Source organism: Chamaea fasciata, unplaced genomic scaffold (genome assembly GCF_029207755.1).
Source record: "Chamaea fasciata isolate MVZ Bird 193981 ecotype frontalis unplaced genomic scaffold, bChaFas1.0.hap1 SCAF_13, whole genome shotgun sequence".
NCBI classification, from domain to species: domain Eukaryota; kingdom Metazoa; phylum Chordata; class Aves; order Passeriformes; family Sylviidae; genus Chamaea; species Chamaea fasciata.
This window is the reverse complement of record NW_027094098.1, coordinates 2,656,098-2,670,197: the sequence shown is the minus strand read 5'-3', so window position 1 is coordinate 2,670,197 and position 14,100 is coordinate 2,656,098. Positions and strand designations below refer to the sequence as shown.

The following is a 14,100-nucleotide window of genomic DNA, read 5'->3' as shown; positions in this document are numbered from 1 at the left end:
CTGATGATTTTATAAACTTGGAACTTTATCTGAAAAATAATAACATGGGGACTCAGCTGAGACAGAGTAACCACTGCCCCAGGCCATCTGCTACCTCTTTCCTTAGAGGCTTCCATGGCAGTCTTGCTCTACCAAGCTCAGGAGAAGACAAAAGAAACTATTACAGGAAACAGAAGAAAATCCCGCCAATGGAATGTCTGCCTTTGGCTACAGCATGTGGACAAGGCAAAGGCACTTGAGGTGTTTGCTTTTTCCAGGCTGGCTTGGAAGGCAGTAATCACAACCACTGCCATTCATTTATCCTTAAAATTGAAGCTTCATTAGAACTAGAATAACTATACCACTCATGTGTTTTACATTCTTAAACTACAATGAAATTGACACATTTCTGCCTGCTTTGGACAGGACAAAAGGAGATGAATTAAAGTATTATAGCACTTCTAAATCCAAAGAAAGTCTGGCTTTCACTAACAAGCATTTCTGAAAAATGAGTTGGGATGCATCTGACAATAAAAAATTAAGCAAGCTTTCACACTGGAAAGCAGTCAGCAGGCAAAGGCAACACACCCTGGACGTGATATGAAATGTTCAAGGAAGCAACAGATCTACAAGCGTCCTACACGCAGGAGAGTGTGTCCTGAGCTCTCCCTGGGGCAGCCCTGGGGCACCGACCAGCGGTGGGCAGGGCAAGGTGTCCGAGGGCAGCAGCGGCTCGGCAGCAGCTCTCACCTCCTGGCCCGTGTCCGGGATGCTGCAGCCCGGCTCTCTCCCATCCAGCACCGGGGCAGGAGCCCGCTCTTCGGGAAAAGGCGACAGGGTGAATTCACCGTCACCCTGCTCGGGGGGCACAGAGGTGTCCGGCGTCCCTGCCGACGCCGAAGAAGTTGGAACGTATTCCTGGTACAGCAAATTGCGCAGCTTCTCATCCAGGCTTTTGATCGTGTTGTCCACGAAGTCCACCCTGGGGGGGCCCTCGCCGTCGGACTCGGCAGTGCCGGGAGGGTTCTGCTGCTGCAGCAGGCTGACCCCGGCGCCGGCCAGCCCCGCGCCGCCCTGCGCCATCGGCAGCGGCTGGGACGCGGCCAGCGGCACCTGCGTGGGGCTCTGCAGCTGCGACCCTGCCAGCCCCAGGGCGTCGGGGCCGGCGGCCACGGGGAAAGGCTGGCCGCCCACGGGCCCCGCGCCGGGCTGGCCGCCCACGGGCGGGTGCGGCCCCTGCGGTGCCGGCTGCCGCTCCAGCACCGCGCCTTGCTCCGGCAGCGCGGCCTGTTCCAGCGCCGCGCCGTGCTCCAGCAGCGTGGGCAGCAGCCCCGGGGCGGCGGGCACGGCGGCGGGCGGCTCCACGCTGCAGCAGGCCATCTCCACGTCAGGCAGGCACGCCGGCTCCTCCGCCCGCGGCTGCGGGGCCACCGCGTCCGGGGGCTCCTCCAGCCCCACGGCTCGGGGGTCGCAGGGGTGCTCCGGCTGAGCCCCGCCGGCCGCAGCAGGCGCCGCGATGCTCGGGGCAGGTGCCGGCGGGGCCGAGGCTGGGAACTCTGGCTGGCTTGCTACGCTGGCAGGAGCTGCCGCAGCCAGAGCCGGTGCCAAGGACGGGGTGGCTCCAAGGGGGCTGTCACTGACCCCTGTGTGCAGGGGAAGCTGCTGGCCAGCCCCGACCCCGGGCGTCTCTGTCACTGCAGAGCTCACCGCCTGCTCCTCCGACTGCTCCGGGTCTAGAGAGAACACAAACAAAAGGTGAACCTTTAAAGGAAAGAAAATCACTGCCGAGCCCCCCAGTCAGCTGCAGGGACAACCCACCAGAGATTCCCACCAACACATAGCTGCTATGCACATCAAACGAGAATTTTCAGATTATGCAAAAAAATATTTCACTGAAAAGACACTATAGTGATGAGAATTTCAGCTACCCCATAGCATAACAAATAGCTAAAATAATTACACTTTACTGAAACTCAGATAAAGATTCCCAATCTGGTTCAACACTAGGAACACACTAAATGCACAGCTTAACAAAATTCATTGTTTTCTTCCTCTGACTAAATCAAGTGAAACCATCACAGCTGAGTGAGGGCAGAAGAGACAACACAGCAGCTCTGGAAATGATATTTTCTATGAAGTTTGGAGATACCTGGCGCTTCCGTCTGCTGGGCACTGGGAGGCACCGGGGGAGAAAACTCAGGGGCATCCGTAGCAGGGTTTTCCACCACTGGACATATAATAAACCACCTTTTTCCAGTATGCAACACTAGGGATGAAAAGAAAAGAACAAGTAAACACAAGAATTTCCATTTTCTCCAGATCATGACTTTGTCTCAATTTCACAGGAGCGTTTGGGTTGGAAGAGACCTTAAAGGCCCTCTAGTTCCAACTCCCTGCTGTGAGCAGGGAAACCCTCCACTAGAAATTCAAAGGCACTCCTACCATTTTGCTGATACACAGGTGTCTTCATTTGAGACTGACGCTTCTCCTGTTAAAGAAACAACAGAAGAAATAGCTGGATCAGTGCAAGAGGAGCATCATCCCACTCATACTGTAAGGCTTAACAAAGCAACAGCATTATTTTTCTAGTTAAGAAAGCTTTTTATTTTCAACACAAGAGGTAAAAATAATTTAAGTATCTGGCTGTTAAGAAAAAGGAGTCAAACTAACCATCTTTATTTAGCATTTCTCACCTCGCTCATTTCCAGCCTATCAGCATCTTGTTGGGGACTCGTTCCCTGGTCAGAACTTCGCTCTCCTTCTGTATCCTCACTGAGCATATCTTCTGCTTTATCAATGATATCCTTCATTTGCTCAATAAAAGTCTCTTTTTCACTTTGCAAGATGAATTCATTCTCCACCTAGAAGGCCACATCAAAATAAAGGGGAAAACGGACATTTTTTTATCAGTGCCTCATTCTCATGCCAGACATCTCAGGCAACAAGCACACACGAGGAGCTGCCTGAAGGAACTGGGAGCACTGAGAGCCCCTGGGCAGTCACATCTCACCATGTAAGTAGCAATTTCCTCCGGCGCATCACCATCCAAGTCAAACTTGAACGTCACCATTTTGTGGTTATGGGTTTCAAGCTGGCACTCCACCATCTTATCCCCTGTGTTACACACCTGCACGCAGAGATTAACAACCCTTATTCTTGGCAAAGCCAAAGGAACCCCAGAGTTACCCTCCATCAGGTTGAACTTGCATTTAGTATGGTCAGTTTGGGTCTGTTGGACTTCTCCTGGCGCGAACGAGCACGCGTGGATTTCTTATGCTTCTTCGAAGACTTTCCTTCTTGCTTTCCACTTCCTGTTGCTCCTTCCAAGCTGTCACTCATCTCTTTACCAGAAGCAACATCTGGACTCATGTAGCTTCACATGAGAAAGGAAGAACAACCCCAAAATAAAGCCAGAGTCATACACAATGGAGTCATGCATCACGTGTAAGCTACATAACAGAGGCTGCAAAAAAGGCACATTTGCACTTTTTTTGGACCAAACTGAGTCAACTGGAAGATACTCAGTGAGTGAAGGGCACTACTCCACACCAGGCTACATACTCTGGCTACATCACCTACCAAGAAATGATCTATTAATGTTTCTGGCAGTAACACAGCAAAAGTCCCATCCCTCTGAATATATTCCTACATCCCCTAATCCCTCCACTTCAGGGGTCCTGACAGTCCCTCTCTGAACTGCACAAGCTCCTGCTTTTCTAAGGTGAAGTTTTCTCAGCCCCTGCCTTTCTGCCCTCCCAGCAGAAGGGCAAACAGGTTAGGTTTGCTGCAGAGGGAGGAAAAGTTCCACACAGCTATACGTACAACAAGGCTAGGATGCTGCACCCAAAGTAAGGGATCAAAAGAGCTGCAGGTGCCAAAATGGGCACACTGCACACAGAACACTGTCAGTTTCTCCCTAGACATGCTCTCAGTTCATCTCCTTCTGGTCAGGTCAGAAAAAAGCAGCCTCCAAAAAGCAAGCATATCTTACACCAAAGAGGTGATAACAATACCTTTCACAACTCTGGGACAGAGCTTGGAGTTTGTCCTGTATTGCCTGCTCCTAAAATGCAAGAAAAAGTCATTTAAGCAAACACATTATGTTAGCAGATGAAAAACACCTTTAAGAAAGGGTTTGCTGTTGGCACTAGTGACTCTAAAACCATTGTGTTTAACCATCTCTTGGGGCCTGAAAATAATATAAATGTCCTATTTTACCCTTCCAACATCACTTCTGTCCAAGGCACCAACCACTTTTTCAGACAGAGGCACTAACCTGCCAGTTCTCTTCCTCTGCCCACAGCAAGCGAGATGGTGACAGGAATAAAACAGTTCTCACCACCATGGCAAAATCTGATTGAGGCACAATTCCACATCAGCACCCACTGTCTTTTATTTTGAATGTATCTGCTAATTTGCTTCGTTGCTTTCTTTATACAGTTTCCTAAAATATGCTCAGTATTTTCATTGTGTTTGGCTTAGGGGGAAAATTTCTGAGGAACTTACAAACAAAAGATGAAAATTCATCATTCTAGAACACCACCCTCACATCATGTCCTCTTGTCCTCTACACAAATTTCCCCTAAAAGCTTCCCTCTTCACTGGCTGCAGCTCTGGGACAGACATCACAGCATCATTTCCACATCAAGTAGACCCGTTTTCACAGAATTTGTAAAGATGCTGCAGGCCCTGCTGTAACAAACTCACCATGTATGCACACAGACACACACCTGTGCATGTATATAACTGTGTATATACACTCACACCAGATACACCCATAAATATATATAATTTTATATATATTTATAAACACACGTCTATAAAATCCTTCTATAGACACAGCTAGAAACAAGCTCCTCAACTCCATCATTACACTGAGCACTCAAGCAGTGGTGGGCTGGGGTTAAAAGCTCAGTGGGGAACTGGCCAGCCCCACTGGTTCTCTGCACTTAACCAGCCAGCCCCACTCCTTGGCTGTAACACCACACATAAGCCATGCCAAGCTTAAATGCAGTTTCAATAAAACTGCAACATCAATGAGCAGTGAGAACACAGACATAATGTATCGACATTCTGGTAACGCACTTAACCAAGTGCCTCACAAAACCTCTTTTGCCTGACTGGCTCAGGTTGGTTTGGATGCAAGTGCTGTCACGTGCCTGAACACAACAGAAGAGATAAAAATGTCATGGCAGAGTAGCAACAAAATGCAGTGTTTTGATTATACAGACAGGTATGGAACTTCTCTTACAACCAAGGAAACTTTAGCAATGTACGTCAGAAAACCTGCATGGAGAGGATGTGGATTGCTTCACTTCTTAAAGTGAATGAGAGAAGGGGGTTAACTTAGAGATGCACGTGAGAATGAAATTAGCAAACCCAGTGGTTAAATGTTCTGAGGGATGTGGGATGTGAAGGACAGACGTGTGCCTCAGTGGCCATGAGTTTCTCAGGAGAACTTGTATCCCCCATATCACAGTGCGCTACAATGAGGTTGGCTCATATTTCCAGAATCTCTAATGGAATGGACCCTGCACTGAAGGCACCAGCACTGACCCTGCCATGAGCTGTGCATTCAGAAAAAGACAGCTGGAGAAGGAATTCCTTGAGTGATGGATATGCCTGACCCAGCCCAGCTTCTCTGGGCAGTTTGCAGGTGAAGCACTGTAGACAGGCTCTACCATCCCTGCTGCACCTAACCAACAGGACACAGACATTCACAGGAATGTCCTACATCACAGCAGGAACACTGATGTAAGAATTAAACTGCCACCGATGGACAGGAAAAATGGGGAACTAGAATCCGTTTTTAGTGTCAGCACAGCCCTTCTGGAGCATCTTCTGGAGGCAGCACTGGGTTGTGCCTCCAATGGAATTTCAGGCTGCACTGAAGTCAAGGCATGTGACAAGCCACGGAAACATGGGCAAAACCAAGAGACTAATTTTGAAAAGGTGAAATACGTACTTTGGGAGGAAAGGTAACTCAGAACAGAGACTCAAGAGGAATGAGTCTGAATGCAGAATCACAGAGGGACATTTCCAGCCAGGAGCGGAGAACAAATCAGACTTATTTTCTGAAATCAGGTAGAAATGCCAAAGGTTTTGTTTTACTTTGTTAACAGGGAGCTGGAGAGAAGGAAATGTTCTGTGATGTTCTGTCAAGACTGAAGATTAAACAATTATGGGAGTGGAAAGAAAAGTCGAAATAGCAGACAGGAGGAGCTGACAGTTCTATAAGGAAAACAATAAAAAGCGTCCTGCTTCTATGACCATAGACAATTGGGAATGCCTATCAGTATCTGAAGAAACAAAAATCCCAGGGCTACAGCAGACATCAGGCAATACAGGGGATACAATGCTAAATGAAATGGGAATAGGGCTCAAGCTGAAGAGCATGAAGGGCTTTCACAGCACAAAGACTCAGATTGTGGAGCAGTTTCTTAAGGCAAATGACGGTTGGTTGAACAAGTGCTTGAAACATTTAAAACAAGACTGGACAAAACATGGGTGAAACTCTACTAACATCTTCTAACATCTTCTAACTCACAGTGAGAATTTTTTGATTTCTATCCTCGTGCTTGTGCTCAGCTACAGACAAGGAGACACTTGGTCCCCCTGCCTCATGAATTCAGTGAAACATTTCCTGAGCTGCAAGATAAGGTTTCATTTGGAATAGTCAATTATCTGCTGACCCAGAGCTGCCGGCATGGAGGAGCAGCGGCTCGACACACCGAGGGGACAAGCTCCCTTGTGCAACAAGCCCACCGTTTCACACAGCAGCGACTGAGGAGATTAAGGCTGAAGCTGGGGAGTTACTGCAGAGGAAGGGCTCTACCTCTTGAGATGTCTCTGCGCCGGCCGCCACAGCCGAGCAGGGAGCTGGGAGCTGCTGGCCCAGCGGCTGCGAAAGGTCAGGCTGGAGCTGCAGCAGAGCAGAGGGCTGGAGAGGCAGGCCAGGCTCTATGGGGCCGGGCGGGGCAAGGCTGCCATGGGCCTGGGGCACGGCTTCGGGAGCGACGCAGGGCGGCACCAGCTCGGGCTGCGGCGGCAACGGCGGTGACATGACCATGGAGGGCTGCACCGGCAGCACGGGCACCTGGGCTGCAGCTTCCAGAGCAAACTGAGAGTGTCCAGGCAAGGGCTGCAACACAACGAGAGCTGTTAGCACACTCCTCTGCGCCAGGGATGGCGGGGCAAGGGAGCAAAGGCACCGGCACTCGTGAAGAAAGGACTCAAACTGTGGAGGGCTCTGGGTTTGGGTGCTCTCAGTAACAACCACAGAGATTAAACTTCCTCTGAAATAACCAAGTAAAAGCTAAGAACTCCCTCAGTACAATTATGACAACGTGCATCGCTCAGTTACCAGTTTATTAGCAGGGACAAAGCCAGATTTTGCTACGAAATGAAAAATCACAGAATTCCTGAATGGTTTGTGATGGATGGAACCTCAAAGCTCATCTCATTCCACCCCCTGCCATCGGCAGGGACACCTCCCACTATCCCAGGATGCTCCAAGCCTCATCCAACCTGGCCTTGGACACTGCCAGGGACACAGAGGTAGCCACAGCTTCTCTGGGCACCCTGTGCCAGGGCCTCCCCACCCTCACAGCCAAGAATTCCTTCCCCAATATCCCATCCATCCCTGCCCTCCGGCAGTGGAAGCCATTCCTCCTGTCCTGTCCTTCCAGGCCTCATTCCCAGTCCCTCTTCAGCTCTTCTGAAGCCCCTTCAGGCCCTGCCAGGGGCTCGGAGCTCTCCCTGGAGCCTTCTCCTCTCCAGGTGAGCATCCCCAGCTCTCCCAGCCTGGCTCCAGAGAAGAGGGGCTCCAGCCCTGGGAGCATCTCTGTGGCCTCCTCTGGACTTGCTTTAAGATCTCAGGTGATGAATTCATTCTCTTGAATTCTTTGCTCTGCTTTCAACAACCCCACACTGTCCATGCATAGAAAAATCACACTCTACCCATAACCTCACTTAGGATATTTTAAGAAATCTGCCATATATGTAGCACCAGGACCTGGTACATATGACACAATTAACTCTTTCACCAAATCTACACCAGTGTCCAAATTCAGTTTAGTGCATTTTGCCCACTGAAGTCCCATCTTAACCCTTGATGTGCCCAGCCCCAAGGCCCCAGTCCTGCCAACACTTCCACGTGGACAGAGGGAGTTTCACTTATCTCAGTGGATTTCTCCAGTGCATTAAAATAACTCAAGTGCGTAAGCACTTGGTGGGAACCAGACCCAGCGACAGGACGCCAGCTACCTTAGAGACTGGGTTGTTATTCTGCATAACAGTCCTTTTGGGCTGTACATTTAAAAACAGAACATTCTCCTTTTAGATACATCATGTATTTTTCCAGGGGGACTGAGCTTGTGGGAAGAGGAAGAAGGAAGAAAGGAGCATATGGAAGAAAAAAAGACTTTTAGTACTAGGTAAAAGTGTGCCCAATTTTTACTTTTTTTGAAGTATCATCACATAGAGACTTCAGGCTATTGGAAAAGACAAAAAAAAAAAAAAACCTCAGATGAGAACTAGGCCACATGATTTCATTGCTGCATGCTCTCTGCAGGTTCTGGGTATGAGCTGAAACTATTATTCCAGGTTTTAATGTGGATAAAAGCAAAGACAGGATGTGCTTCACGACACCTGAGAGTTACACGGCTGCCCAAGGCAGGGTTGTTAGACTGACAAGTGTGGTGTAATGCCACAGAAGGGTGGCTCAATTTTAAATCTTATATAATTAGAATAACTCACAATATTTCAATGTCAAATCACAGAATCACAGAATATTCTGACCTACAAGTGATGTCTACAAGGATCATCAAGTCCAACTCTTAAGTGAATGGCCTATACAGACATACCCAGGCAAAACAAAACTCAGAGGGGCTAAACATCAACTGTGAAGACAGCACGGCATTATATACAGAAATACCACTCCACTGCAAGTGTTCAAATCAGAACAGTGTTTTTTAAAATATTCCTCTGCACACTGTAATAGCTATTTTTTATCCTAAATTCTTCCATATGCAACTCTTCCATACATATTTGATAGCTAATGACTGTCAGGATGGTTTGGGAACACCAGCTCTCGAGTTCTGGTATTTGCCATGCTCCCTGGGTCTAATGTGCTTGATTCCATTCCCTCTAAAGCCACAGGGAACACTGATAACATTCCCAGGCTCCATGCTGCTGACATTCTCAACAACAGTAATTCTGTACCAAATATATGGCTGAAGAGAGAAATTAAAAAACTATGTACTGCTCTGAAGATGCCATGACAGGTTGGGATGGGATGTTATGAATTTTAATTAGTGCGTTATGGTGAAGGGATGTGGCAGAATACAGATTTTCCAAATGCTTTATTAACAGGCTGAGTGCCCTCTCTCTCCTGCTTTGGTCAGACTGTGTTTCACGTTGACATATCACAGATGTGGCGAGAGAAGTATTTACATACTCTGTCAGTCCTGAGGCGGTTTTTGTGAGAATACTGCTAATACTTGAGCTCATTTATTCCTCCAAGGGGGAAAGGGTCTGCAGCTAGAATCCATCCCCGCCCTGCAGGTCTGACAGTGCTTGAGCACACAGTTTTCCAGAGTCCTTAGCAGAGGGCCACTTCCCTGTTTTAAAGATGTTCTACACCAAAACAACCCCACTGCTCCTGCCAGCTCCCCCATATTTGCTGTGAGTACCCAGCAGCTCCTGCATCCCACACAGCCCAGCTACAGGCACCGGCAAGGCTTGGCACGCCTTCCTGACCCGGGACAACCACAGCTCACACTTCCCCAGATCTGAGATGAAGAAGGAAGAGAAAATTCAGGAAGTGCTCTGCTCATTCCCTGCCCAATGCCAGCTGGATCATGCCCTGTATCCTTGAGAGCCCCAGGCCCTGGCTGAGGACATCACCTGCCACCACACAGCTCACAGCTTCAGCCACCACCTCCAGAGCTGAGGGCAAGTCAACAAAACATCTCAAGAACAAGGATTACTGGTGGAGAGGAAAAGGGCCCGGGGGCAGGGCTGGGAGCCCCTGGCGGATTTACCTGGTGAGGCTGCCCGGGCGCAGCCAGGGCCGGCTCGGGAGGGTGCAGGACACCGGGCTGCAGGGCCGCAGGAGTCGGCTGCAGGGCCGCAGGAGTCGGCTGCGGCACGGGCTGGGAGCTCTGCGCGTCGCCGGGCAGCATGGACTGGAAGGCGGGCTGGAACACGGGCTGCGGCGGCAGCGGCGGCACCCCCGGCGGCGCCACGGCCAGCAGAGGGATGGTGGCCGCCGGCATGTTGGGCACGATGGGCTGGCAGGGCAGCACCAGGGAAGCCACGGTGGTGTGGGGCAGGTTGACGGCCTGCATGGGCAGGGCCGGCGAGTTGGGCGCCATGGGCAGCGTGGGGTTCATGGGCAGGCTGGGCAGGATCACGGCCGGAGCAAAGTACTGCGACGGGGCGGGAATGGGGGGCACGTTCGCAGCAGGGATGTCAGACAGGTTTGGAGGAAGGCTGTCGAGCCCTGCCAGGGGAGTAATTGCAGGAATGACGGGAAACTGAGGAATCTGAAAAAAATATAGTATCGCATAAATTGCCAGTGCCTTCAGTGATGGTATAAAGCAGTTTCATTTGCCACACAAGTCCCTAAAAACCACCTGTGCCAGGAGGATCATTATGTCTGTTTGTTAATCACTTCCATTCGTTCCCTGAGGTTCACAAACAGTAATAAAAACTGATTTATGCTTAAATCATTAGCAAAAGCAAAAAAAAAAAAAATCATTTTAGGGGGATGCTTTCATACCTTAGAAGCTTGAAACTACTTCTAACAGCAGCTTGAAGCCTTCAAGCAACCTCCTAATTAAAAGCTGCCTTCATTTCAAAAAAAATTAAAAGGAATTGGGCCAGACCTAACGCAAAACTCTTTCATGCAAAATTAAGTGTGGCAATTTAAGCCCTTGTTTTCAAACAAGCTGCAACTCAGACAGCACAGAAGAGCCCAGAAAAAGGGTTTTTACAATCAAAACCTCCCAGTGATGGAGCAGACACTGGCATCACGGCAGCAGCTTGTCCCAGTCCTTTGGCACAAGCTGCTTCACGTTATGGTGCCTGTCACTACCAAACACAGTGACAGCACCATCCACCCTCCTAGGCCAAGGGAAGGGTTTGTCCCTGCTCCAGAGAGCAGAACGACACAGACAGGGCTGGCAGGTGTTGGGAGAAGTGGCGAAGTCAGGAGGTCAGAAAATAGCAATAAAAATGAGCAACTGCTCATGCCCTCAAGCCTGGGATGGGGAGGAAATTGTACCAGTAGCGACACTGCAAGTGCAAAAGAGCAAACCAAGACAACTCCCCAAAAATTATTGCCATTTTGGAACCACCATTAATTGGATGGCACAGAGCTGGGTACAGAAGAGATTTCTTATTCACCAAACAAATAACAAAGAAATATACGGGAATTAGGAAAAGAGCAATAACGCTCTTATCGCATAATTAAACCGGCATGCAGCCACAACAGCCACACAAAACCCGCAAATGACGTTAATTATTAGCTGGAAGTTACCTGAGAAGCGGCCACGGGCGGCAGCTGCGGCACGGTGGAGATCTGCAGGGGCTTCAGGGGGGAGCTGCTGGCCGGCACCTGCGAGCCCTGTGCCGGGAAGGGCGGCAGCAGGTGCGGGGCCGCGGGCAGCGGGCACACGGGCTGGCTGCCCAGCACCTGCTGCAGGGAGGCTGCCTGCGACATGGGCTGCTGCTGCTGCGGGGGCACCGGGAGAAAACAAACGTTACTGCCTGCGTGCTGCAAAGGAACCAGGCTGGCCACACTCCCCGCTTCTCCCCAGCTCACTGCCAGGACAGACCTGGCGCTTGGAGCGCAGGGTCACAGGCTCATTAAGGTTGGAAAACACCTCTAAGATCATCGAGTCCAACCATCAACACAGCACTGAAAGGTCCACCATTAAAACACGTCCCCGTGTGCCACATCAAGATGTTTCCTGAGCACTTCAAGGGATGGTGACTCCCCCCATGCCCCTGGGTAGCCTATTCCAATCTTTAACCACTCTTCGAGTGAAGAAAATTTCCCTAATATCCAACCTAAACCTTCCCCGGCACAGCCTGAGGTCATTTTCTCTCCTCCTGTCCCTGTTCCCAGGGAGCAGAGCCTGGCCTTCCCCTGGCTGTCCCCTCCTGTCAGGGAGTAGTGCAGAGCCACAAGGTCCCCCCCGAGCCTCTTTTTCTCCAAGTTGAGCTGCTTTCCCAGCTCCTTTCCCTGCCCTAGTCACATTCCAGCAGGGACAGCTCCCAGGAGAGACAGGCACACTTAATTCTAACACTGCACAAGAGCCCACGCTTGAAACACATTTAAATACAAGATTTATTAGCTAAAATGACAAGTGCTAACTGTCTTGGAGAGGTTATTTGTAATGACTCAAACTCTTTAAATCCCAGAGATCGTTCCAGTTGGCCCTGTGAAATCCCCCTCCACTAACTTCCAAGATGCAGCTAATACCCAGCTCATCCTGGCAAGCAGAAGTCACTACATAATGGAGCAGGCACGGAAAGTACAACACTTATTACCTGAGACAAAATCAAACACAGTAACTGCAGTAAAAGCTAGGTTCCAGATATTTCTGATGTACTGTAGTGACTATGTGGTAGCCAAAAAAGTAGCTTTACTTTTCCAGGGAAAAACAGTGCGCCCCCGGCCTGCCAGGCTTTGGACAGCAGAACAGAGAGAAAAAGTTGCATTAAAGCTGGACATCATCAGTAACAAACCCCCACATTTTATGTGCTATTGGTATCTTCTTCAGTTCCTCTAATTAGTTCTGGAAGTATTTTAGGAACCCTTCTGGTTCAAAAGGATGACTGAGGCACAGGCTGGCTCAGGGTGACTTAACCAGGCCCTGCAGCACACAGAGCCTCTGCCATCCCACGTTTTTGGGGAGACGCGGCATCTTCCCAGGCACAACCCCAAACCCAGGGAAACAGCAGCACGAGGCTGGGCTGGCACTGGTGCTGGGATAGAGCAAACAGGGCGAGGTGGGGCCCCCTGAGCACTGAGCCCTGTCTGAGGGATGGACGGGGCCCCCTCACCCACGGGGGAGCTCCTGCCCGAGCCAGCCGCAGCTCGGGGGCAGCGCCGCACGCCCACAGCGCTGGGCTGCAGTCCATAAAGCTGCAGCTCCTGGGGCCAGCCCTGCTCTCACACCTCAGCTGGGTTAATCTGCAGCTCAGACAGCTGCCCACGGCTCACCAAGGGGACAGAGGGCACTGACACTTGTGGCTCAGCCACCTCCCACTCCAGGAGACATCGCGTTAGAGCAGGAAAACTGCGCTGAGGGAATGGAGTGCCTTCCTAAAACCTCCCTCTCAAATCCAGCCTGTGTCTTAGAAAATGCTTGTGAATTGGATAAGGCACAGAGAGGGGAAAATATCCTGGCAGATTAGGTAACTTTGCCTCATTATAACCTTAGCAGTGTAAATGCACAGACACACAAATCGGAAAAATAAATAAAAGTTTGGAGACTTTTATCAATTTGCAAAGTTGATTCCACATGTGTGATCCACCAGTGCATATTGACACAAGATCAGAACAATTCATTCTGTAGGCAGATGAATTTCTCACCCTAATTTCCCTTGTTCTGCTGTCCTGCCCTACCCTCCTTAGCATGGACATTCACTGGACACTGTTGTCTCTGAGAACATCAGTGCCCTGGGAAGTCTTGCAGAGAAACTCGGGGTTTCCAAGTTCCAGGGTGCCCCAAGCCCCAGTGCCCAACCTGGCCTTGGGCACCCGCAGGGATCCAGAGGCAGCCACAGGCAGAGTGGACACGGGGAGGGCCGGGATGGGCATGGCTCCCGGCAGAGCCCAGCTCTCACCTGCTGGCCGGCCAGCACGGGCGGCGGCGGCTGCGGGGCCACGGTGCTGGGCACCACCGGGAACGGCAGCGCCGGCTCCGGGAAGTGCTGGGGCACCACGGGCGCGGCCGGCACCGCGGGCAGGACGGGCTGCGGAGAGACAGAGGTTAGGGAGGGACACTGACAGCGATGGAGCAGCCACAGCTGCTCTGGGAAACCTCTCCCAGGGTCTCCCCACCCGCACAGCCAAGAATTCCTTCCCCAGAATCCCATCCATTCCTG

The 14,100-nt window shown here is 50.6% G+C and overlaps 1 protein-coding gene across 6 annotated transcripts in view; it reads right to left on the bottom strand.

The window, feature by feature from the left end:
• WNK2 (WNK lysine deficient protein kinase 2) overlaps nt 1–14,100 on the bottom strand; it is an 89,195-nt gene that overhangs the window by 28,485 nt on the left and 46,610 nt on the right. For all 6 annotated transcript variants that reach the window (XM_066195718.1, XM_066195720.1, XM_066195719.1 and 3 more), the window contains exons 9-18: nt 13,840–13,968; nt 11,522–11,716; nt 10,023–10,526; nt 3,993–4,042; nt 3,187–3,352; nt 2,990–3,106; nt 2,673–2,840; nt 2,422–2,467; nt 2,129–2,245; nt 730–1,712 (exon numbers count right to left, since the gene is read on the bottom strand). In XM_066195718.1, coding sequence (XP_066051815.1) covers nt 730–1,712; nt 2,129–2,245; nt 2,422–2,467; nt 2,673–2,840; nt 2,990–3,106; nt 3,187–3,352; nt 3,993–4,042; nt 10,023–10,526; nt 11,522–11,716; nt 13,840–13,968 — 2,475 coding nt within the window. The remainder of the gene's footprint in view (nt 1–729; nt 1,713–2,128; nt 2,246–2,421; nt 2,468–2,672; nt 2,841–2,989; nt 3,107–3,186; nt 3,353–3,992; nt 4,043–10,022; nt 10,527–11,521; nt 11,717–13,839; nt 13,969–14,100) is intronic.